Here is a 27,761-nt window from a genome sequence, read left to right as displayed (position 1 = left end):
ATGACATGGAGAAAGGATCAGGCTAAATTGGACAGTACTGCATTTATATCAATAATTGAGGTTTATTGTGAAGCCAGGACTTCATATCCACTAAGATTAAACCTGTGTGAAAGAGACAAATAGGGAAACATTAATATGCGTTCAGGTGGCATTAGAGAGAGATTCACGATATATACATTTATTTGTATACCTATCTGTGTCGCGTCCACTGTACCCACTCTTTCTGTGTTTCTGTATGCTTCCTCTCATCCAGTCTGATCTTTGCTGCTCCGTTAATGATTTGTTATAAAACCTGCAACAATTATAATTATCAAAATCATATTTCGACCAATTAGAACACACTCATTCACTAAGCAACCAATCAGAACACTCATATTTTTAGTAACCAATCAGAACCCCCTCATCCACTCAGCAACCAAAAGAACACACCCATCTTCCACCAACCAATTATAGCACGCTTATCTCCACAGAAACCACTAAGAACACACTTATCCACCCAGCAATCAGTCAGAACTCAATCAACCCCCAGCAACCAATCAGAACACACTCATCTCCACAGCAACCAATTAGAACACACTCAGTCAAAACTCAATCAACATCCAGCAACCAATCAGAACACACTCATCTATCCAGCAACCAAATCAGAACACACTCATCTATCAAACAACCAAATCAGAACACTCTCATCTATCAAACAACCAAATCAGAACACACTCATCCATTAAACAACCAATTAAATCAAATAACATCCATCCAGCAACCAGCCAGAACTCAATCTACCCTCAGCAACCAATCAGAACACACTCATCCATCCAGCAACCAGTTAGAACCAATCAGAATACACTAAAGCAACCAATTAGAGCACACTCATCCACCCAGCAACCAATCAGAACTCAATCAACCCTCAGCAACCAATCAGAACACACTCCTCCATCCACCGACCAATCAAGACACACTCATGCCCTTACCAACCAATCAGAGCACACTCATACATCCAGCGACCAGTCAGAACTCAATCAACCCCCAGCAACCAATCAGAACACAGTCATCCATTAGAACAACCAATTAGAACACACTCATCCCTCAAGCAACCAATCAGAACCCACTAATCTCCACAGCAACCAATTGGAACAAACTCAGTCAGAACTCAAATCAACCCCCAGCAACCAATCAGAAAACACTCATCCATCCAGTAACCAATCAAAACACACTTATGCCATTACCAACCAATAAGAACACATTAATTTATCAAGTGACCAGTCAGAACTCAATCAACCCCCAGCAACCAATCAGAACACAGTAATCCATTAAAATAACCAATTAGAACACACTCATCCATCTAGCAACCAACCAGAACACACAAACCTCCACAGCAACCAATTGGAACACACTCAGTCAGAACTCAATCAACCCCCAGCAACCAATCAGAACACACTCATCCATCCAGCAACCAGTTAGAACCAATCAGAATACACTAAAGCAACATAAAGCAACCAATTAGAGCACACTCATCCACCCAGCAACCAATCAGAACTCAATCAACCCCCAGCAACCAATCAGAACACACTCCTCCATTCACCGACCAATCTAGACACACTCATGCCCTTACCAACCAATCAGAGCACACTCATACATCCAGCGACCAGTCAGAACTCAATCAACCCCCAGCAACCAATCAGAACACAGTCATCCATTATAACAACCAATTAGAACACACTCATCCATTTAGCAACCAATCAGAACACACTAATCTCCACAGCAACCAATTGAAACAAACTCAGTCAGAACTCAAATCAACCCCTAGCAACCAATCAGAAAACACTCATCCATCCAGTAACCAATCAAAACACACTCATGCCATTACCAACCAATCAGAACACATTAATTTATCCAGTGACCAGTCAGAACTCAATCAACCCCCAGCAACCAATCAGAGCACAGTAATCCATTAAAATAACAAATTAGAACACACCCATCCATCTAGCAACCAACCAGAACACACAAACCTCCACAGCAACCAATTGGAACACACTCAGTCAGAACTCAATCAACCCCCAGCAACCAATCAGAAAACACTCATCCATCCAGCAACCAGTTAGAACCAATCAGAATACACTAAAGCAACATAAAGCAACCAATTAGAGCACACTCATCCACCCAGCAACCAATCAGAACTCAATCAACCCCCAGCAACCAATCAGAACACACTCCTCCATTCACCGACCAATCTAGACACACTCATGCCCTTACCAACCAATCAGAGCACACTCATACATCCAGCGACCAGTCAGAACTCAATCAACCCCCAGCAACCAATCAGAACACAGTCATCCATTATAACAACCAATTAGAACACACTCATCCATCTAGCAACCAATCAGAACACACTAATCTCCACAGCAACCAATTGGAACACACTCAATCAGAACTCAATCAACCCCAGCAACCAATTAGAACACACTCATCCATCTAGCAACCAATCAGAACACACAAACCTCCACAGCAACCAATTGAAACACACTCAGTCAGAACTCAATCAACCCCCAGCAACCAATCAGAAAACACTCATCCATCCAGCAACTAGTTAGAACTCAGTCAACCTCTTATCAACTAATCAGAGTACACTTAACTCCCAGCAACCAATCAGAACTCACTCATTCACCCAGCAACCAATCAGGGCACACTGATCCCCCAGGTTTGAAAGAAATTTTTCACTGTGTCATGCAGAAGTTGCCAGTGGGCGCAACCAGTCAGTTTAAATAAATGAGCAATCAGTTTTGTCAGACAAGTAGCCCAGGAACCCACAGAGAGACAGACGTGACTCACTTGCTTTGGTAGTGTGTGAGGAAGTGTTGCGGGTCGGCTGGTGTTTGTGAGAGTCTGGTGATGTTGGGGGCGTTCAGGACGAATCCTGATGAGCCCTGTAGAATTTAGAACAGCCAGTACACACAGACCAATCCAGAAAACACTCTTAAATCAGCAGACATAAAACCCAAACATATCAGATTTCCAATCATCTTCCGAGTGGATGACTGTTCGAAAGTGTTGTCGAGGTGAGACGTGCCATTTTTGAGGGCATTTTTGAGGGCTAATGAAATCTGGCACAAAACAGATTGTCTTCTAAACAGCTTTTCTTCTGGAGAGGAGAGTACATTGTGCTCGGTTTTTCTTTTACTTGTTGTAGGAGAAATTAAAAGACAGTGAGAATGTTTACATGGACACTAATAATCCGATTTTAATAAGATTAAGACAATAGTCTGATTAAAAGTCGACCATGTAAACAGTGATTTTTGATTACCTTAATCAGATTAGTCATAATCGAACTAAACAGAAATCGGATTCAGACATGTGGAGTATTCCTAATTAAGATGCATTATTAAAGTGCAGTACTGATATGTAAACACAGCAGTCAAACTATTACCGTCATGTAGGAGTTTCGTCGCATTTTGTGGCTGTTTGATTCTATTCTCTGCACCTACCGAGTCAGTGAAGGACCACAGACACCTGTATCACGAAATGATGATTTTTTTTTTCCCCATTCGGGGTGGGCTATCAGATTCCATTAAAACAACACTCTGCCACCAGTCTTTACTTCATACGCGCATCCAATACCTCAGTTTGTCGCGGGGGGCATGCAAGAAATGTTCCTGACTGAAAGTGAAAGTGCCAAACTGCAGTTAAAGTCAAAAAATTAAAAATGAAACACCCAAAATTACATGAAACTCTGGCGGAAACGTGGATAGCGTGATGACACAATGACGTTAATCAATTTATGTGCTATAACATGTGAAACAAGATCATAAAAGGAACATTTATAAAGCAACCTTAATCATATTATTGTCTTATTAAGGTTAAGGCAAATATGATGTCCATGTAAAAGTAGTCACAAGCCCCAACACTAGAAAAAAGGTGTTCCCTTATTTTGATGACTGCTTTTCTGCAGGTTAGTAGTAAGCTAATGTAATGTTGATTGCATAATGCAAATCTTAAATTCATGCTAACAAACAAATGATCAAAATAAATATATTAATGCAATTCAAATATATAAAATATGAATTGGTGCATACTTTAAACTTTATTTATATTGTTCAATTAAAATTATTAAAATAATTTTGTGGCTCAAAAGTAACGGTTCAGGCACAGTTTTGGCATCGTTACCATTTTAAAAGTATCAATTTAGCACCGGTATTGAAATAACCCCAAACGATACCCAACCCTAGTAAACAGAGATTTTTGATTACCTTAATCTGACTAAAGTCATAATCGAACTAAAAAGGAAATCGGATTACGATATGTGGAGTATGCCTATTTTAGTGGCATTATTGAAGTGCAGTACAGACATGTAAACACCGCAATCAAACTATTACTGTCATGTAGGATTTTCGCCACATTTTGTGACAGGGTATTCCATACACACACGGCTGTTTGACACTATTCTCTGCACCTACTGAGTCAGAAAAGGACCACAGACACCTGCATCATGAAATGCTGAGGTTTTTTTTTCCATTCGGGATGCGCTATCAAATTCCATTAAAACAACACTCTCCCACCAGTCCTTACTTCATACGCGCATCCAATACCTCAGTTTGTCACGGAAGGCATGCAAGAAATGTTCCTGAATAAAAGTGAAAGTGTCAAACTGCAGTTAAAGTCGAAAAATTACAAATGAAACACCCAAAATTTCATGAAACTCTGTCGGAAACGTGGATAGCGTGATGAAGCAATGACGTTAATCGATCTATGTGCTATAAACGGGATCATAAAAGGAACATTTAAAAACCAACCTTAATCATATTATTGTCTTATTAAGGTTAAGGCAAATATGATGTCCATGTAAACATGGTTACAAGCCTCAACCCTAGAAAAAAGGTGTTCCCTTATTTTGATGACTGCCTTTCCGCAGGTTAGTAGTAAGCTAATGTAATGTTGATTGCATAATGTAAATCTTAAATTCATGCTAAAAAACAAATGATCAAAAGAAATATATTAATGCAATTCAAATATATAAAATATGAACTGATTGTCAATTCATTTCAATTGTCAAATCAAATACCATTAAAACAACACTCTTCCACCAGTCCTTACACCACACTGGCATCCACTACCTCAGTTTGTAATGGAGCGCCATGTATGAAATATTCCTGAATGAAAGTGAAAGTGCAAAACTGCAGTTTAAATTGAAAAATTAAAAATGAAACACCCGAAATTACATGAAACTCCAGAGGAAATGTGAATGTGGAATGACATTAATCGATCTATGTGCTATAACATGAGAAACGAGATCATGAAAGGAACATTATTCATTATTCAGACTAAGGCAAATCATTTGATTGCTGATATCCATGTAAACATAGTCAGTGTAAAAGAGCACAACACCATTTGCAGATTTACATCACCCTCACGTCATTCCAAAGCTACAGTATATGACGTTCGTTTGTTGTGATTTCATTTGTCAAATATGTTCTAGTGGCTGTCAAGCCCCCAAACAGCATTATTATCTGCACTTCCCTGTTTTCTCAATGACATTTCTAGGCATTCGAACAAAACGAGAAGGTTTATACACTATAAAACTTTCCAAATATCCAAGTTCAGAGATTCTCTTTTCCATGACTGTTGTTGGAAGGTTTTATATTTAAAGTAATTTCGAGACATGGCATGATCTAATGTGTGATATTTACAGCATGCTCGAATATAGATGTAAAAGCTGTGAAAGAATGAAAACAGTGGTGCATAAATGGAAGATACAACTGACATTTCTTGGGTGATTCCTTTTAAAGGTCCATATATTACAGGTAATTCATTGATATATAGCAAAATAGTCAAATAAATGCACTGTTTAGTCTGTACTGCAAAATATATTTACCACGGGCCCAATGGACCATGTAGCTACATTTGGTCTGGACTTCTGTCTGTTGTCCTGACTTATGCCATAATGCAAAGAGGCCTGTGGATATACAGAAAAAAACAAACTTCATTTGTGTCAGGCTCAGATTTTAAAACTATATCTTTATTGTCATCATTATAGCTGTAATCTATGGTGTAAACAAACCTTTAGCCTATTAACTTTTTAAAATATACAGTGTCTTTTATGTTTAAATGATTACATGGATAAAATAATGTATACATATAATTATTTCTATACAATTCTACATTTTAGAGTTTTTAATAAGATTCACAGATGACAGGAATAGATTTAAATGCACCATAAGTATTATTGCCTAATTTTCATATATAAAGTTAGAAAATGGTAAATAAAGTTATGGTAAATGGTAAATAATAGTTAAATTATATTATAAAAACTGAACAAAACCACCACCACTTTGTCACTGAATCATTCATTCATTCATTTTCCTTCGGCTTAGTCCCTTGTTTATCAGGGGTCGCCACAGCAGAATGAACCGCCAACTTATCCAGCATATGGTTTTATGCAGTGAATGCCCTTCCAGCAGCAACCCAGTACTGGGAAACACCCATACACTTTCACATTCACACTCATTCACACACATACACTACGGACAATTTAGTTCATCAATTTACCTGTACCACATGTCTTTGGACTGTGGGGCAAACCCACGCCAACACGGAGAGAACACGCAAACTCCACAAAGAAATGCCAACTGGGACTCAAACCAGCGACCTTCTTGCTGTGAGGCGACAATGCTAACCACTGAGCCACCATGCCACCTTTTTAAAAAATATACAGAGTCAATAGATGACCTTTATATTTAAATTATTACATTTACATGGATAAAATAATGTATATGTTTTAAATTGTTTGTTTAAAATTGTGTTTTTATTAAGATTGATAGAAGACACGAATACTATTAAAATGCATAAAAGCAATTATTATGTGATTAATGTTTTAGATATAAAGCTTTGGAATTAAAATGGTAAATAATTTTATTGATTCACATGGTGGCGTCCTTATAACCGAATCATTAATTTAATTGTTTCGTTCAAATTGTTGATTTACTGAGGAATGAAGTAAGTGACTGTCATTATGAATGGTCTGTTGAATGACTGACTCAGAAAAGTAATCAGAGGACTCGCAAAAAAAAAAGGTATATATTAGGTACTCTACTGGCGTGGGGAGTTTGCATGTTCCTTCTGTGTTGGTGTGAGTTTCCTCCGGCTGCTCCGGTTTCCCCCACAGTCCAAACGGCATGCAGTATAAGTGAATTGAATAAATTAAATTGGCTGTAGTGTATGAGTGTGTGTGAATGAGCATGTATGGGTGTTTCCCAGTACTGGGTTGCCACTGGATGGCATCCACTGCGTAAAACATATGCCGGAATAGTTGGCGGTTAATTCCGCTGTTGCAATCTCTGAAATAGAGACTAATAAGCCGAATGAATGAATATTAGGTACTCACTGAACTGGTCAAAGGCCTCTCTGTGTCTCTTGTAAATCCAGTTTCTCGATTTGAATGGGAGGCAAGCTTTGGTAATGCTTCCCTACCCTAATACACACACACACACACACAGTACACACTTTAAATAGGCAGCAAACTTCATCCAGCTGACGCACACTATAAAAATCTCATGAATGTGGGGATGTTGATGGACAGAGTAATAGCAGAGAATGAGAGAAACAGAAAGACCACCTGTAGAAAAGATCCAGTCAGGAAGTCAGTCCTCATCACACTTTCCTGTGTCCTGCGAGCGTCGTCCTGACAACCACCATTACCCAATCAGAGCATAGAATCAGCATAACATCGGAAAAAAGGACCTGATTATATAACTTTTAGAAATACAGCATTAAAGGGGTCATGACGTTCCTTTTATATACAGTAGTCGACATTTGATGTGGATCAAAGACAAGACAATAATGGGTGTTGTTCAATAGTTTTAGGACAACTTTGATGAAAAGTTCTGATCCAATCAATTCTCTGAGGTGAACTCAAAAAGGTTTGAAGCAAGAGAAGGATGAGTAAATGAAGACAGAATTTTCATTTTTGGGTGAACTATCCCTTTAAGAATTACAGATCAGTGCAGTTCAAAAATGTTTTGGCAATGGCTTTAGCAACAAACTGGTAAAACATACCATGTTGATGTATTTAGGAAGGAAGGTGTTCAATTGTAGATTGTTTCCTTCAGTGTATCCACTGTCTTCCATGGGCCCTATTAAAACACGCTGATCTGAAGCACCTAGAATGCATCATCAAAACTTTTTAATCTTCTAAGTACCAAGTTAAAGGGATAGTTGAAAATTTACTGACCCTCAAATGGCTCCAAACCTTGAGTTTCTTTTTTCTGTTAAACACAAAAGAAGATATATAGAAAAATATAAGAACCCAGCAATAATTGACTTCCATAGAAGGCAAAATACACACTATGGGAGTCAATGGTTACAGGTTTCCAACATTTTTTAAAATATCTTCTTTTGTGTTTAACAGCAGAAAGAAATTCAAACAGGTTCGCCACATGGATTGTGACAGGATTGTCAATTTTGGGTGAACTATCCCTTTGAACCAATATTCTAAGCTCACACTACTTACCCAAAACTGTGGGGCTGTGAGGAATGTAAGAGCCTTTATATTCAGTCTGACAGGACGCTGTTCTCTAAGAGACAGAGAGAGTAAGAAAACAATGAGGCAGGGTGAAGTGACATGGCACGGTGCCCTTGAAAACCTGCTGCGTTTCTATGTGTGTGTCTTTGGCTCTTACAGGTCTTGGCTGAGATTGTAGCTGCAAATATCCGCTCTCTCTGTGTCTGGACCCCGAGCAGGCCAAAGGCTCTGTCCCGTCAGGCTGAACCAGACGCTGGTAATGGCGCTTCGACTGAGACTCGAAACTGTCCAACAATGAGAAACTAAGAAAGAAAATACAAGTGTGTGTGCCTAGAATGATTAAGTGAGGTGCGGAAAGGGTATGAAGGTTTGTGTCAAATACACACATAAACACACACACACACACACACAATCTGGGTCATACCCAAACTGTGGATTATCATAGTGATCCAGGCTGGAGCTGTAGTACAGAACGGGACGGTGGTTGGCAGAATATCCCGTCCCATGATGATAGCCTAGACATGGCTGGAATAACTCCTTACCTGAAAAAAAAAAGAGCACACAATTTATAAAACATTCAACATCTTATATGCTACAACATAGAAAATTGGACAATTTGGTAATGATTGTAATGATGACTGATGTGTTTCCTTTCTTAAATAAAAGTTGTGTGTGTAACCAGTCACAAACAGTGAAAATTCTGGTTTTATTTTCTCACCCACACTGTTTCATACCTGTATGTTGCTACACTTCTGTATGTAAAAGTAAAAGTCATTTATGCTATATATATGTTTCATGCAGTAATCTATAAAGTATGTGTGACACACTCACCAGCAACTTCATTAGGTGCACCTTACTAGTACCGGGTTGGACCCCCTTTAGCATTCAGAACTGCCTTAATCCTTCGTGGCATAGATTCAACAAGGTACTGGAAATATTCCTCAGAGATTTTGGTCCATATTGACATGATAGCATCACGCAGTTGCTGCAGATTTGTCGGCTGCACATCCATGATGCAAATCTCCTGTTCCACCACATCCCAAAGATGCTCTTGTATCTGGTGACTGTGGAGGCCATTTGAGTACAGTGAACTCATTGTCATGTTCAAAAAACCAGTCTGAGATGATTCACACTTTATGACATGGTGCGTTATCCTGCTGGAAGTAGCCATTATGGTCAGCAACAATACTCAGGTAGGCTGTGGCATTGACAAGATGCTCAATTGGTACTAATGGGCCCAAAGTGTGCCAAGACAATATCCCCCAGACATTACATCACCACCACCAGCCTGAACCGATGATACAAGGCAGGATGGATCCATGCTTTCAAGGTGTTGACGCCAAATTCTGACCCTACCGTCCGAATGTCGCAGCAGAAATCGAGACTCATCAGACCAGGCAACATTTTTCCAATCTTCTATTGTCCAATTTTGGTGAGCCTGTGTGAATTGTAGCCTCAGTTTCCTGTTCTTAGCTGACAGGAGTGGCACCCGGTGTGGTCTTCTGCTGCTGTAGCCCATCCGCCTCAAGGTTGGACGTGTTGTGCATTCAGAGATGCTCTTCTTCAGGCCTCAGTTGTAACGAGTGCTTATTTGAGTTACTGTTGCCTTTCCACCAGCTCCAACCAGACTGGCCATTCTCCACTGACCTCTGGCATCAACAAGCCATTTGCGCCCACAGATCTGCCACTTACTGAATATTTTCTCTTTTTCTGACTATTCTCTGTAAACTCTAAAGATGGTTGTGCGTGAAAATCCCAGTAGATCAGCAGTTTCTGAAATTCTCAGACCAGCCTGTCTGGCACCAACAACCATGCCACGTTTAAAGTCACTTAAATCACCTTTCTTCCCCATTCTGATGCTCGGTTTGAACTGCAGCAGATCGTCTTGACCATGTCTACATGCCTAAATGCAGTGAGTTGCTTCCATGTGATTGGCTGATTAGAAATTTGCGTTGACAAGCATTTGGCCAGATGTACCTAATAAAGTGGCCGGTGAGTCTATATGCTGTGTTCAACTAAAATAATTATTCAGCTGAGCCAGGTTTGATATTTACAGCTTCCTCAACTCATCTACAACAAATCTGTCAAATATTCTTAACATATAAGTCAATATTGAAGCTTGTTTGTGGCATAAAATGAAAAAAATCTACATTGTTATGTACTACACTGTCAAATCTATATTGTCATCTATAGATTTGAAAATATAGTCGCAATTCATATAAACCAAGTTAGGTATGTAAAATACACAATCAAAGAATTCAAACTTTTTTATTTTTAATCAATTGCGAATATATTTTTGTTAAATCTTATAATAGCCATAAAAACACAATTGCAAGGAAAAGTGAGAGTATTGTAGGAATAAAAATTCACAATAAGGATTTCTTGTTAAGCAAATTTCCACATTTTTACAACATAAAAGTGAGGAAAATGCTGAAAAAATGTTTTCACTTAGGTCTAGACTTGAATGTTTCAAGCAATTAGGGACTCAGAACATTATAATGTGTGGTAGAAAAGATGGATGATTGTTTATATTTCCAAATGTGGCATAGAAAGAGTCTATTGTTTCAAACTGGAAAAACATGACCTGATATTATCCGGCATCAGTATCAGACTGAACCTGCCAAAATCCATTACCATAAATACAAAGAAGTATAGTTTGCTGGAAAGTACGACGAAAGGTTACTCTCCAGTGTGTTTGTGTGTCCTCACCATAGGACTGTCTGTAGGAGGTGCAGTAATGGTCAATGCTTATGTTAGCCGGACGTCCCGCTGGTCTGCCTGTCCCAAATGAGGGCTTGATTATGCCCAATGGCCCAACCATCTGTGACAAACCCAACACAATACACAACCATAACAACTGTTCACACATAAATGATTGACATTTTAATCAAGTTCTGTAAACATTGGGAGTATGACAGTTTGAATTAAACAAACATTTTCCAATACAGCTTCTCCCTTGAGCCACAGTACTGTAGAAACAACAACATTCATATGATTTCAACACCTTTTATTTACCTTTTTACTTCAGCTTCGTTATTAGGTCTTGTGACTGGTCTTTCAACGACAAAATAACAACATATTAATAATTGATACTGTTTTATGAGCTATAAATTACTTTATTTTTAGTCAAAACGGTCCGTTATGTTACCTGACGTCCTTTTTAACAAATACCTGTGCGCGTCGAGTCTCTCTTTTATCCTCACGCTCGTTACCAGGTAACCGTTACCAAGACAATCGCAGACGAGCTCCTCACGTGACATGTGTGTGACACGACGCGGGAAGGTGAGGTAACGGCTTCACAGTTCACACTGCTGCGTCGTTCAGTAACAAGAAGTTTATTCACATTAATACTTTATCTTGTGAAGAGTAAGGTAAGAGAGACTTCAGGGTGAGGTAAATATATATATTTTTTCATTGTTAACGAATCAATGTTTAAAATTAACCTCACGATACGATACGGCGAATGAAAACTGGCGTGACACGCAGACTTCGAATATTAATTTAGTGATAATAAATCAAGGTTTCCACTTTGGGTTAAACTTAAAATGTTATTATTGTAGTAACACAATTGAACGTTTTGATACACCTTGGTCCTTGTAGAAATTTTGGGGTTCTTCTAATGCGCCCCCCAAAAATGTAAGGACATTAATCAAGTTATTACAGACATACAGACAGACAGACAGACAGATAGATAGATAGATAGATAGATAGATAGATAGATAGATAGATAGATAGATAGATAGATAGATAAAGCGATAGTTAGAGCGAGATAGATAGATAGATAAATAGATAGATAGATAGATAGATAGATAGATAGATAGATAGATACATAGATAGACAGATAAAGCGATATAGAGCGAGATAGATAGATAGATAGATAGATAGATAGATAGATAGATAGATAGATAGATAGATAGATAGATGCTTAATCAAATCAAAATTTAAAATTTCATCCAACTTAAATATACTCACATTTTATTACTCAACCTCAAGTTGTTCCAAATCTTCGAGTTTATTTTTTTGTTGAACAGACAAGAAGATATTTTTAAGACAGCTGAAAACCTGTAACTTTCATAATAGAAAAAACAAATACAATGTAAGTCAACGGTTACAGGTTTCCAACATGCAACATGAAGATTTTTTAAAGAAAGCTGAAAACCTGTAACCACTGACTTTTATAGTAGAAAAAACATATACTACGGAAGTCAATAGTTACTTGTTTCCAAAATCCTTAAGTATACCTGTAAACACGTTTACCTGTATACAGTAAACATGCTTCCTTTGTGTTCAACATAATAAAGTAAGTCAAACAGGTTTGGAACAAGTAGATGATTTTTATTTTTTGGTGAACTGTCCCTTTAAGTAGCTTTGTATATTTAAGTGCATGACATATTTTCAAGAGAATTTGTGGAAATCAGCTAATTAAAAAAAATAAAAACACATTCATAAGAATGATAATTACAGTATCTATCTCATCTCCATCAGAAGCTTCTTCATGAGTTTAAACAAGACTTTTTGTGCTCAACACATTTCACAAATGCTTTAATCTTTTTTTTATGCCTCTTGACACTTAAGATTTAATATCCAGCGTCACTTTGACGTCACTTTAACAGATGTCCATACTTTTAAATAGATCACTCACACAGCTCTGGGAGCCAGTGAACATATGTGAACACAGGGTGGCGCTGTTGTACTGCTCAAACGCAGCACAATACTGGCATGTGCAACCTTGTCACTTCACGCCCTTTGTTTCATATCATCATCATCATGGCCTGTGTCCCATGATGCACATATGTCTTTGTGACATATTTACAGTCTTAAGGGTGTACTTATATATTACTATCGAATCCCAGACATGCTTAACTTTTGCACAGTCTGCGTGGCCTTGTCCGTGTCACAGCTGAAGTCATTTGCATAATCACCACGGCCTCCGCAGTGAGTACAGCCATAACACGTCACCGCATTAACATTACTCTCCGCTCTGGAAAGATAAAGTCAAATCCATCATTACAGCGGCTATCAGCAGGTCCCTGCTGTCTACCTGTCTCCCACATTAATTCTGTCTCACCTTCACTGACAGGGCGTTGTCGCTCCAATCTCCCAGCAAACGAAGGCGAAATATTGCTCCTGCAGGCTGGCCTGTCGCTCTCCTGGGCGTTTATTGAGTGGTGTGTGTAGGCATGACTGCCCTTGCGAATAACGGCACCATTGAGTTTGCTCATGCGGCACGGTGATGTGTCCATGACCGAAAAAACTCTCTCCCTTTTCTGCAGTCACATGGATTAATCTTTGTGGCATGCAACAGGATATGGTACGGTGGTCTACACTGGAGGCCGGTGCTGGGTTTTATCAGTGCATGTGAGATGAGGTAAGTTGCACAGCGCCTAGGTAAGTGTTTACCAGCTGGAGGTGATTTTTAAACCTAATCTACGCCTTTGAAGGTCCTGTCAAATTAAAATAAAGTGTATTAGATGTTAGTATCAGTAGGTAAGTTTTTGGGATATCTAGGGTGTGTTCCAAAACAGTGACAGAATTCCCGTTTAGGGGTCAAAAAACATCCAAAGCTTGCAGTTTGTCACTTCCGCCCTAATGGATCAGAGCTTTTTTAGACATCACCTCACCTCATACAGTTTCTCATCAAAGTGACGCTTCTCATTTGATGCTCTTGAGCTCAACAACTCTCATTGGCAGAGCTGTGAACAAAACGAAACGTTATTGGCTGTTTTTTTATAAAGGGGAGGAGCTACTTTATGTCCTGCTCTTTCTTCATGTTATGGAGGTCTCCATAACCCTGGACCAGGCCGTATCCTGAGCAGATGCTGTGGCAGTCATCGAGGAGTGGAAAGCATGAGACTTATTCCTGAAAGACCCCAGTGACAGATGAGTCTCCGCACTGATCCCGTGGGCCAGCCTGTACACCTGTACACATTGCCGATGACCTACTCACACCTGCAGCTTCTCCAGCATTTGCCCCCGGCGTCTAGACTGCAGCTCTGCACAAGAAGTTTGGCCAGAGGAGAAATGGTTGAGCCAAACTGAGCCTGGTTTTTCCTGAGGTTTTTTTCCTTCACTTCTGTCACTTGTTGAAGTTTGTTCCTCGCCACAGGCTTGCTTGGTCTATGACTTGTGGAGCTGCGCATCGATGGATATGCTCTTCAGTTTTTGGACTTTCAGCAGTGAAAATTAAACCACACTGAAATGAACTAAACTGAACTGATACAGTTTCAATTTTTAATTTACTAGAACTTCTATGATAAGTTGCTTTGACACAGTCTACATTGTAAAAGCGCTATAGAAATAAAGATGAATTGAATTTAAAGATGTTTCAGTCTAGATTGTCATATTTCAAATAGAAAAAAAGCACATTTCAAAGCCCTTTATGGAACCATTCTCCCATGATTTTACCAAAAAGCTTGCCCAAACTTGTGGTGACCACCTCAAATATTAATATGCTAAACATTTCCGGCTGTTTTTCAGGGTTTGACAATGTGACTTCCCCTAAAACTGACTGTACTTGGCATGACTTGTTAACTTCTAAATGTACATAAGCTCTCCAGTTAAATTTGAGTGAGTGGAATTCAAACATGTAATTACTGACCTTATTCTTTCATGTACAAGCAGCTACAACCTTAATAGCTTGAGACTTATTGTCTCATTCACTTCCATTGAGATTTAGCTGTAAAAAACAGCTCATTACTGCTTGATGTTGCAAACTTGAATTTTCCTATGATATTATTTGTACTTTTACATTTACATTTAGTCATTTAGCAGACGCTTTTATCCAAAGCGACTTACAAATGAGGACAAGGAAGCAATTTACACAACTATAAGAGCAGCAATGAACATGCATTGTCATACAACTCTTTGTACAGCAAGTAGTTTGACAGTTTACTGCCGTTTACTATTCATAGTCATTTCCCAATAGACAAGTGTATTGGACATTCTAAAACAGTTGGAGAAAAGTGCTTACTTCCACATTGCAGAATGAGATCAATAGAGTGGGAGACAGGCAAACTTACATGAATGCTAAAAAAAACAAACAGTTTTATGCTACTAGTGCTCCTATTGGGGTCAGAGGAGTGGCTCTTACATAAACTAAACATAAAATGGTGTTATTTACAATTTGGTACAATTTTATTAGTAGTCAATGTACAATAATTTAAGTTTTCCTTTTGAATTTCTTCTTTAATTTTGCTAGAATACTGATTAACATTGGTTAATCTGATTAACATTGGTTAACTGGTTAACAATGTCTAATAACATATGCAGCCTAACTATCAGTTGAAAGTCTTTATTATAAAGTTCACAGTAAAACTAGTATTACAAACAAACACAAACACACTCATGCACATACACAAATGCTGGATTAAAAAAAAAAAAAAAAAAGATCTCAATGATTTGGCTTAAAATGTAATTAAAATTGAACAGAGAAGTTGGGTTTGTCCTTATTTTTTCAGTTTGGGTTGAGACAGCTAAAGCTAGAAACAAAAGTCATTCAATTCGCTAAAATACAAGCAAAATCACATGCTTTCCCTTTATAGCCACTTTACCTTTAACCTAAAAATGGATCTGGTCATGTTATTTGCTATCAGCCCAGCTGTATTTACTCACAAGGCAGCCTCATGCTAATTCGTCCATCAGTCAGTTATGAGCCATAAAGTGTTGACTGCAGACAAATGTCACACTCCGTCCTGGACAAGAACACTGTGTTCCAATCACTGACCCAGAAGCCGTTTACCTTTATCTTGGCTGATCTCTTCAGTAAAGACTGGCACGGGTGATTGACATCTGCCACCAATGACCACGGCAACAATCTGTCTATGACATTTTCAGCTAAGAAGAAAAATGACCTGGGATATAAAAAAAAACGTACTGTCTCGGGAGCAGTAAGATTATTTTCCCTCCTCAGGCCCAGCACACTCGCTGTGTTCCAAAACCTACCCTGCCACCTATGATGTCAGCATTTTAGGTGTGGAAATAATTCCAAAGGTGCCTAATTTTAGAGAAAGGCAGCACTGCATGTATTCTTTGCAGAGAATAACATTTCAGGATGCATTGCAATTTAGTATTATAAAACCTGAATACGTTTAACTAATATTTTCAGTATTTTAAAAAACTTTTTAAACTTTGATGCATTGATTGTGTCTAAAATTGCCTACTACTCGAGTAGGTACTACATTACAATTTGAATTGACTATATTACTGTTAGTTACCTAAAAGTTCATTCTGTTGACCTTATTCTGCAATGTGGAAATGTGCTTGTTTTTGTGATTGTTTTAGAACTTTCGATTGAGTTGACTATGGGGGAAATGACTAATAAATTTTAAAAACGATCAAACTACTTGCTCTACACCAGGGGTGTCCAACCCTATTCCTGGAGATCTACCTTCCTGCAGATTTCAGTAGCAACCCATATCAAACACACCTGCTTGTAATTATCAAGTGCTGTTCATGTCCTAATTAATTGGATCCTGGTGTTTGATGAGGGTTGGAGCTAAACTTTGCTGGAAGGTATATCTCCAGGATCAGGGTTGAGCACCCCTGCTCTGCAAACATGCGACTCCCATGTGAAAAGTCACCAGTCCTATACTACCCAACCCGCTCAGAGCTGTGATCGAACCAGTGACTTTTCGCATGGGAATTGATTGCTCTAACAACGAAGTTAAAGACCAAGGCCTCTAGCGTCTGCTACTAGAACACATTTAGAGGTCAGAGGAGTGAGGTTTATCTGCACAGCACTTCACTAGCTGGCCTCTGTTACGCTCTCCACCCTAAACCTCACTCCCATCTGGGTCACGGCACCAATTTAACCTCACCGGTCCTACCCAACCAGCTCTGAGCTGGGATTGAAAGGTGACTATTCGCATGGGAGTCCGTTGCTCCAACAAGGAGGCTAAAGACCATGGCCTCTAGCGTGTGTTTTCTTAGAAGTCAGAGGAGTGATGTTGACCTGCACAGCACTTCACTAGCTTGCCTCTGTTATACTCACTCCCCTAAACTTCGCTCCTATCCAGGTGCCAGCACCAATGTAACCCCGCTGGTCCTACGCTCCCCAACCCACTCCGAGCTAGGATCAAACCGGCGACTCTTCGCATGGGAGTCAGTTGCTCTAACAAGGAGGCTAAAGACCATGGCCTCTAGCGAGTGTATTCTTAGAAGTCAGAGGAGTGAGGTTGACCTGCACAGCACTTCACTAGCTGGCCTCTGTTACATAAACAAAATTAGAATAAACATCTAAAAATTAATGGAAGTGAATGAGATCGGATGTTACAAGCCAATAAGGTTCCAATGGCTGCAACAAATTGTACGTGAAGAATAAGGTCAATATAGTATGAATGTGTGTATGAATTTAATTCAGATGCACTATCTGCCATTTGTCATTATCATGTGACTTACTTGCATCAGGTGCGTCGCTTCACTCCCATTTACTCACGTGGCATTATGGGATAACGTAATGTCCATCAGATGCATACTTTAAAATCTCGCCAGAATTAGTAGCTCATCCGTGTACTTCTCACCTACTTTTTTTCGAATACTATAAATTCGGACATACTACTCTGTTCGCATACTGTTTTTCACATGTCTATACTGTAATAGGGAAGTATGTGCTTTCTGACACAGCTATTACCTCAGCAACACCAATAAATTAAATTTATTTACTACAATAAATGATCAAAACACCCATGTGATCCACTATGTCTTTCTGCTGGTCAGTTCAGTAAATGTCTATCAGAAAAAATAGATTATGACTGTAACCTGGCTGGATTTGCATGAATTTGTTTATAAATTACTGTATTTCTCCCACAAATTTCAAAGAGCAATGGTAAATGTGACCTCTATACATTCATTAATTTTCCTTTGGCTTAGTCCCTTTTTTATCAGGGGTCACCAGAGTGGAATGATTTGCCAACTATTCATTGAAAATATATATGAACATTGCATTTTAATATATAAATTTTGGAGTATTTCTAAAAACACTTGGATCAGTTATTATAGCAAGAACCTGTATGATATATGGTTTATGGCATGCAGAAACTCTTACAAAGCAATAACAAACATTAGCAATCATTGAACATGTCTCACTTACTGTATTCAATCTCAGTTTGAAGTGTCTGTCATTGGAAATCAATGCTCGCTGTCATGAATAATTAAGGCAAGCATCTTCTTATAAGGACACGGAGTCTCATGAATAATTATTACATACCTGTGTGTCATTGATTAATTGAATAATTTCACACGTAAATTTGATGTACAATATAGTGGCCAAACATACATGTCAGGCACCATATTTTGCTTTTAATGACTATAAAATTTGCATTTAACCTTCAAAAAAAAAAAAAATAAATAAATAAATAAAAATCATCTAAACAAACTACAGTAAATATGCATCTAAATTGAGCACATCACATGGGGGAGAACACTAAACTTGATTAAAGTACTGACTAATTTGGAAAAAAGGCGTATTATGATGGAAAATGGGTTTATTTTACTATACTAAAAATGCATAGAAAAACAAAATCTCACAATAAAGTATACACAGTGACTACGGTAATAATCAGTTATTAATATTTCATTGTTTCTTTATTGTATTTGATTAGAAGCCATTCGCATGCACATTTTTTTATGTTCCCCTAGTTAGCAAAAAATAACACTTTTACACTAAGTACAGTATAGCTATATTTATATATGCAATGTCAGTATGTTTTAATAATGACCAAGGTATGATTTCTTTTTAGCTGTTAATTCAGATTTTTAAAACCTGGAAGAACCATTTTTCTGCTAAAATTAAAATGATTTTTCTTCAAAAATAATATGATTAAATGCTCACACTTTCCTCTATAATGTGCAACCCAAACACTTCTGTTAAAGGGATCGTTCACCCCAAAAATAGAAATGTACTTATCATTAACTCACCTTTAAGAAGTTCCAAACTTTTATGAGTTTCTTTTATCTGTTGAACACAAAAGAAGATATTTTGAAGAATGTTTGTAACCACTGCCATAAATAGTAGAAAAAACAACTACTATGAAAGTTAATGGTTACAGGTTTGCAATATTTTTCATTATATTTTCTCTTCTTGTTCCAGGGTGTATTCGGATTCTAAAAAAGTCTTCAAATAATAGTCTTATTAGCCTTAATTAGTCTTAAAATGGTCTTAAAATGCAATCCAACTGACCCAGTAAAGAAGAGTTTGTTTCTGTTTTGAAATCTACCTAAATATCTTCGTCGATCATCACGCAGAACAACATAGGTGGAGCCAAAGTCCATTTATTCATTCATTTTCCTTTGGCTTAGTCTCTATTTCAGAGGTCGCCACAGAGGAATGAATCGCTAACTTTTCCTGTATATGTTTTACACAGCGGCTGCCCTTCCAGCAGCAACCCATTACTGGGGAACACCCATAGACTCTCACATTCACACACACACTCATACACTACAGCAAATTTAGTTGATCCAATTCACCTATTGCTCATGTGTTTGAACTGTGGGGGGAAACCGGAGCAACTGGAGGAAACCCACACCAACATGGGGAGAACATGCAAACTCCACACAGAAATGCCAACTGGTTCAGCTGGGACTCAAACCAGCGACCTTCTTGGTTATTAACATTTACTGGGATTTCTCTCACGCAAACAGAGTGCGGAGATTTCACTCTATAATAGCTTATAACAGCTGTCAACCTGTACATTAACAAATGAAGAAAAAACGGTTTTAAATATAACTCTAAGGAACCTGCAGATACCCTGTGCTACAAGTGTGGAACAAGTGAAGGGTGAGTAAATGGTGATTTCACAACTGTATAAGAAGGGTTTTTCGAATTAATCACGCATGCTGGTTGGATGCTTCCTTACAAGGAAGTTCACTAGCCACCGGCCAGAATTTCCTCCTCAATTCCAAACTGCAGCCACAGATGGTGTCTATGGGGTTTGGTTTTGTGATTACAGCTGACAGTAGACTTTTACCCAGAAGCTATGTCTCTAATGGAAGCGTTCCGTCTTGCACAAAAGCCCCGAAACTGACACCACTCATCTCTCGGCTGGCGGTCGAGAAGAGCGATGCCCTTTCAAACACCACTTCTCTGTCTGCATCCCGTCGGCGACACCAAATGAGGTCAAAGAGCATTTTAAATGCAAGGAAATAAGTAATGTCACAATGAAAAAAAAATTGCCAATTTACTTGTCTGTAATTTGCGACTCTTTGAATTCCATTATGAAACCTTGATCTTTCCTACAACATCTGTTTTAAATTTAATTAAACTTTATTTCTATAGCGCTTTTAAAATGTAGATTGTGTCAAAGCAGCTTCACACAGAAGTTCTAGAAAATTGAAACTGTGTCAATCCTGTTTTCAGAGTTGAAGTTCAGTTTAGTTCAGTTCAGTGTGGTTTAATTTTCACTGCTGAAAGTTCAAATACTGAAGAGCAAATCCATCTATGCGCAGCTCCTCAAGTCCCAGACCAAGCAAGTGGCAACAGTGGCGAGGAACAAACTTCATCAATTGACGAAAGTGAAGGAAAAAACCTTAAGAGAAACCAGGCTCAGTTGGGCATGACCATTTCTCCTCTGTCCAAACTTCTTGTGAAGAGCTGCAGTCTAGGCGCCGGGGGCTGGAGAATGCTGCACGTCCATTATGGAGAACTAAAGGTGTGGGTAGGTCACAGGCGGGTGTTCAGGCTGGCCCACAGGATCAATGCAGAGACTTTTTTGTCACTGGGGTCTCACTGGGGTTTGTAAAAGTGACTTATTAAAAGTAAATAAAGAAGTAATTTACGTAAAAAGTAATTTTTTATTTTATTTTAATAGTGATACATTGTTAAGATGGCAGTGCTTTTAGGTTATTTCATAGACTCAAATCTCTATACACAGTGGAAGTCAAAATAATTCACCCTCCTGTGATGTTTAACAGAGCAAGGAATTTTTCACAGTATTTCCTATAATATTTTTTTCTTCTGGACAAAGTCTTATTTGTTTTATTTCATCCAGAACAAAAGTATTTTTTAATTGTCTACAGCAGTGGTCCCAACCTTTTTATCACCACGAACCGGTCAACGCTTTTATCATGGCCCGGGCTGGGGGAGCTGCACTGCAGTGTTTGTCTGAGATAATTAGTCTACCAAAATGTGTATATTCCATACAAAAAATTAAGCTTATCGGTCAGTTCTTGTCACGTGACTTGCGGAGTGCTCTTGGCATTCTGAAGATGTATTCAACTGGGTGCACCTGGCAGGCATGAGCGCGTCATGCTGCTTTGTGTGCAAAATTGAAAATAGCACGTGGAAAAGACGCAATATGTGAACGGCCGCTATCATTTGCGATCTCCAGCAGTTGATCTTCTTGCACAGACATGCTGGATTCAGCTGATTTGTTGACGAATGGGTTGTGGATCTATTTCTTGGTGGTTCATGGGTCCTTCGCTGGACCTTTTCCCCTTCGCAAAAGATATTTTACTAAGATGCCTGTTTCTTACTTCATTTAGCTAGCTTGTGGGTGAGATTTTGCCGCTCAAGTGACAGACATGCTACTGAGAGAATATGGTCAATTTTCAAAATAAAAGCTTTTTCAAAATAAATATTCGTTCAGACTTAGATAATAAACAAAACATAAATAATTAATGATTTCTTGTGCGGCCCGGTACCAATTGATCCACGGACTGGTACCGTTCTGCAGCCTGAGGGTTGAGGACCACTGTCATAACTCATAACAGAAAATAAATGGAAAAGATGCAATGTAAGTAATGAGAATGACAAAATATAGAAATGGTTAGTTATCAAATGTTTTTTCCAGGGAAACACAAAGAATTGGGATCATTCTTTAAAGCCCTCAGCTCTTATGTATTCATATTTTGGTCAAATTTGAATCCAAGGTCAATTTGATGCTTTTTTTAAGTTATGTAAATTAAATTTCGTTATGAATCAGATGACTACCTTTACTGCATTTTTAAAAGACAAAGACATAATTGATGGCAACAGATTATCACGAGGACTCGAAAGCAATATTTCTCACACCTTAATACCTCTGATCTCTTAATTTCGGGTACCTTTTTGTTCTCCGTGTGTGTGTGTGCTCAAGTAATGTGTAGTTTATAAGCAGCTCTGTCATGCTGGATCAATCATACTTATTGTGTTTGAGCTCTGTCAGAAACTGATCCTCCTGGTTTTAACTGCTCTGTTCCTCTCGTGCATGTTGCACCTGCTCTTTCTAAAATTTTGTCGACAGCAAATATTCAAGCACCTGCTGTGTGACTTCTATGTACTAAATATTAGAATCCACTGTATTCAATTCTTCAATCACATATTAACTGTGAAATGTAAATTTTGTTATTGCTAATACAATGACAGCAGATATGTATTATATGGATATGGATTATAAACAGTGATTTTAGTCTTAAGTCATATAATAGATTGAATTTACTAAGTTGTTATGCAAAAAACAACAAAAAGTGAACAGTCTGAACAGTCTTAGCGAGCGGTAGAGAAATATATTTTGTGAATTACCAAACTCTAGCAGGCAAAAAAGTTTTATTGGTTTGAGCTTAAGAAAAGCACATCATAAATTAAATGCAAAATTATTATCATTATTATTATTAAGACCATCAAAATGCATATAATTTTTGGGCCTGAGGAATATGGAGATGTCGTAAATAATTATTTTAATTATCTATGAAGCAAGAAAATAATACACTTTGTACTAATGCACAAATATTATTAATATCCTCATTATATTATTATCATCATTATTATTAAGACCATTAAAATGTATATCATTTTAAGACCTGAGTAATATGGAGATGCCGTAAATAATTGTTCAAATTATCTATAAAATAAGAAAAAAAGGCACTTGGTGTTAAAGCACAAATTTTATTATTATTTTCATCATTATATTATTATTAATATCATTATGATATTTTAAAATAATAATTATTATTATTAAGACCATCAAAATGCATACCATTTTTTGGCCTGAGTAAAATGGACATGTCGTAAATGCCAATGCACAAATATTATCATTATTATTATCATTATATTATTACTATTATCATTAAATTACAATTATAATATTATTTCTATCATATAATATTATTTTTATAATTATTATTGTTATTATAAAGGCCATCAAAATGTATATCATTTTTAGGTATGAGTAATATGGAGATCATCGATAAAATCATCGATAAAATAAGAAAAAAAAACCTTTTTTATAAAAATAAAAAATGTTATTATTATTATCGTCATATTATAATTATTATCATTATAATTAAATTTATATTATTATTAATATCATCAAAATGTTTATCATTTTGGGCCTGAGTAATATACAGAGTCATATTATGTCATAAATAATTATTTTTATCTATGAAGTAGGAAAAAAAGACTTTGTGCTAATGCATTTATTATTATTATCATCATTATATTAATATTATTATCATTATGATTATTTTTCAATTATTATTAAGACCATCAAAATGCATATCATTTTTGGGCCTGAATAATATGGAGATGTCGTAAATAATAAAAAAAATATCTATGAAGTAAAAAAGACACTGTGACAATGCACAAATATTATTATTATTATCATTATTATTACTAATATCATTATATTATCATTATAATATTATCATTATATTATTAATATTATTAATATTATTATTATTATTATTACCATTAAAATGCATATCATTTTTGGGCCTGAGTAATATAGAGAGATCATAAATAATAATGAAAAAATGCACAAATATTATTATTATTATTATTATTATTATTATTATTATTATTATTATTATTATTATTATAAGAATATTATTACTACTAATAATATTAAGACCATCAAAATACCTATTCTTTTTTGTGCTTCAGTAATATGGAGGTGTCAAATCAATTTTAAAATGATCTACGGAAAAAAAAAAGACAATTTGTGCCAATGCAATCTCACAGCAATCCGCAACTTTTCGATTTACTGGCCAAATCGTATTCAATTGTACATTTTACTTTGATTTGCTCATCCTCCTGAGGGGTATTGGGGGTGGCCACCTTTAAAAAATAGAATTTTTCATATAAATAAAATCATATGAATTCTAAAATTAGCCACTTATTCAACAATACCTAAAAGAGTTATTTCCTCTTTGAGATTGGGGCTGTTTGTGCTGGTGCAAGCTGTTAGGAAATCTGACCCTACATACAGCATATATAACACTATTCAACTGCTCATTTCATATCCAATGCAAGAAATTCATTATTTTGTTTGCAACCCATTTCTGTAGCCCCTTTTCTCTTGATGTCTCTTGTGTATTTCAGCACCTCTTCTCTCCTCTCCAATGCTTTACATTTTCACACTCACTTCCCATCCTTCTTTTATTTTCTCACCCTGTCTCCATGTTTCCTTCTCTGTCAGATCGCTCTTTCTCTCCATCTGTCCCGGGGCTGCTGGTGCTTTCAGTGTTTCTGGACTCCCTGTTTCCAGGAAATATCATGTCGTAGCGGAGAAAGCGTCCTTCCCTGCATACAAGACAGATGGAGAGAGGAAGAAAAACAGAGAAATGGAGAGACCTCCTCATGATTGTGAGTGCTTTGGGTGTATGGCCACACACAATAAATGTGCTACATAAATACACACATTACACTGAAAAAAAAAGACTTGTTTTAACCAGCCTGATCTCACGAGAAAATGTAAGTATTTTACGTTTTGACAGTTTAGTGGCTAATTCGTACGAGTTCAGTCGTACGAAATGGTACAATTTTAAAAAGGAGGCGTGGCACCTAACCCCGCCCCTAAACCCAACCGTCATTGGAGGATGAGCAAATCGTACTAAATTGTACAAATTAGATCGTACGAATTAGCCACTAAAAATAGTTACGAATTGCCGTGAGATTGTGTTGGTTTTAACATATTATTCAAAATGTGGCTAAGAAAATGTGGCTACCCTTATTTTTTTTTTGATAGGGCAAGTTAAAGACTTCTTCTGGCCCAACCAGGGCATTAGAAAAAAATAATTGTAGAATTCAGCCCTGCTTAAATCAGAAATTTAATTCATAATAGTCTTAAAAATGTCATAAAAATTCCTAAATTTGACCCTGAAAAAGATACAATTGTCTTTTTATGCTTTAAAAGATTCAAAAACCAACATAAAGCACCTTCAATTTAATTTTCAGGTGCAAATGAACTTTACACTCATTAAAATGATATCAGAATAAAACTCTCTTAACAAAACTCTACAAAAGAATGCTTAGCACTCCAAACAGTGCATAATGTTTGCAAATGCAGCCCGAAGAAACAGTCTGCAGAAACAGACGGAGTGGTAGAGAGAAAGAGGTGTGGGATAAAGGTGTGGATGGAGTGTGTCTAATATTAGTCCGCCGTGATGTCATAATGGAGCTCCAGCCGCGCCGGGTGCGCTTATAATGTGTGCTGCGATTGAAAGAGAGTTCGAGAGCTCAGCGTCTCGTCTGCAGGATCCGGGAACACTGTGTTTGCAGAGTCTTTATTCACTCCAGGATGTACTTTAGCCTCCCGTTCTATTTATAAACCCTTCTCTGACTCTCCTGTCCTGCTTCCATCTCTTGCAGGCTGCTCTTTTCTTTTCTTTTTTTCCCTTTCCTCACGTGGACTGTTGTTCAGCTGTTTTGACAGGCCTCAGTTTGATAATTACACAACCAACTGTTCGGCTGTGCAACGCTTCACTTCACTCAAGCAAACACACTTGCGAATCAAGAACTGGTTCCTATTCAGGAGACTGGAACCAAACGTCTGCAGTTTTCCGATGCTGATGTGACAGTGTAATTATGATAGTGTTTTGTGGAAAAATCCTGAATTGATGATGGCATTAGCTTTTCTGAGCTGGTTGTTGATAGAAGGGATACAGCTACAGCTGGAAGTTAACAATAATTATTTATATAATTTATTTAATTACCGATTAAATTACAATTAATTGTATTTTGTTACAGTCCACCCCATCCCCACAGTAACATAAAAACAGTAATTATAATAAGAATTATTTATTAAAATACCCATTTAATTGTATATTATTAATGCAACATAGGCTCATTCTGAAAACGTAGCCCTATATACATTTCTGGAGGCCGCGAATTATTTAGCCAGAGGTAGGCATAGCTGCATTTCGTCTTTAAAATGAACACTATGAGGTGGTATGACACGCTTACCAGCTGACCGCTTACCTCCGTATGGATGGCTTTCCCTCTGTTACCAGTTTGTCCAGTGACTGACAGTGTACGTCAGAGGATTTGAGATGCAAAGAAGAGTTGACCACAGTGACGGGGTTTGAGTCCAGCAAAGAACGTTTCCAGAAAGCAGATAAGACAAAACCAAAAGCCCAAAAATAACAATAACAGGGTGAGAACGTGGTAAAATCTGAAAACGTGGTAAAAATCAGGGGGCTTTTCTTTTTCTGGATTGCTTTTGAAACCCAACCCAACTGTCGGTTGGGTTAAGGGAAGTGGGTGGGCAGGTCCATCTGTTTTTTTTTTAAACACTATTGGTTGGGATTAGGTGAAGGGTGGGTCAGTCGATTGGTCAGTCATTCAGTAAGTCAGTCAGTCGGCAGCGGCCTCTGGTGAATTTACATGAGATCAGCAGGAGTGAATGGCACTCGCAAGAGAAATTTGAGATCTGAAAAATCATACACAGCGGCCTCTGGTGGATTCGCAAAAACTGCAAAAAACGTAGCTCCTGGGACATATTTGGCGCTCTCCAGAAATGTAAATAGCGGTACGTTTTCAGAATGAGCCTGCGTGGCATTAATGTCAACCCCAACCCTAAACCCAACGCTTACAGTAATGTAAAAATATTAATTATTGTTGTGCAGTGTCACAAATTATGGTATCTAGACTTGACTGTTTGTTGTTGCTTGATGGACCCAATGGTTTTCGAAAAATACACAAATTAATTGGGCAAAAAGCTTGCCAAAGTGGACATGAGGCTATATCTCTCAATGTGTTCATAAGATTATGAACAGGTGTTATGAACAATTCACATGAAAAATTCTTTATAATGTTAAAATTGTGTAAGCTTACTCTAAAATGAGTATAGGGTTAGAATACATTACAAAGGCAAGTTGCCAGACACTATGTGAACTAGTTAGAGGTTTTACCCATCCAAGAATGGTTTGCAATGTATTTTGCATCACTGATGTTTCTAGTGGGGGCGACACAGTGGCTCAGCACTGTCACCTCAAAGCAAGAAGGTTGCTGGTGCGAGTCCCGGCTGGGCCAGTTGGCATTTCTGTGTGGAGTTTGCATGTT

At 37.6% G+C, this 27,761-nt stretch overlaps 1 protein-coding gene across 1 annotated transcript; it reads right to left on the bottom strand.

Moving 5' to 3' along the window:
* Positions 1-37: 37 nt before the first annotated feature.
* Positions 38-11,565, bottom strand: saxo4 (stabilizer of axonemal microtubules 4). Its single transcript, XM_056452069.1, has 12 exons — positions 11,525-11,565; positions 11,219-11,330; positions 8,934-9,051; positions 8,667-8,811; positions 8,498-8,561; positions 8,044-8,147; positions 7,604-7,669; positions 7,373-7,459; positions 5,864-5,944; positions 2,827-2,921; positions 191-292; positions 38-102 (listed from the first exon to the last, which is right to left on the bottom strand). The coding sequence occupies exons 2-12, from the start codon at positions 11,328-11,330 to the stop codon at positions 63-65; spliced, it is 1,014 nt and encodes a 337-aa protein (XP_056308044.1). The 5' UTR covers positions 11,525-11,565; the 3' UTR covers positions 38-62.
* Between the last annotated feature and the right edge of the window lie 16,196 nt (positions 11,566-27,761).

This window comes from Danio aesculapii, chromosome 25 (genome assembly GCF_903798145.1).
Source record: "Danio aesculapii chromosome 25, fDanAes4.1, whole genome shotgun sequence".
In the NCBI taxonomy this organism is placed as follows: Eukaryota; Metazoa; Chordata; class Actinopteri; order Cypriniformes; family Danionidae; genus Danio; species Danio aesculapii.
The sequence above is the reverse complement of the archived record's forward strand: the minus strand, read 5'-3'. Positions and strand labels throughout refer to the sequence as shown.

Coding starts and splice junctions, on each gene's coding strand:
- saxo4 (XM_056452069.1), bottom strand. CDS start 11,330: ATGGTTGGGCCATTGGGCATAATCAAGCCCTCATTTGGGACAGGCAGA. Junction 7,670..8,043: donor TTCCTAAATACATCAACATG/GTATGTTTTACC, acceptor GGTGGTTGTCAG/GACGACGCTCGCAGGACACA. Junction 2,922..5,863: donor CATGGTCCATTGGGCCCGTG/GTAAATATATTT, acceptor TAAATTCTACAG/GGCTCATCAGGATTCGTCCT.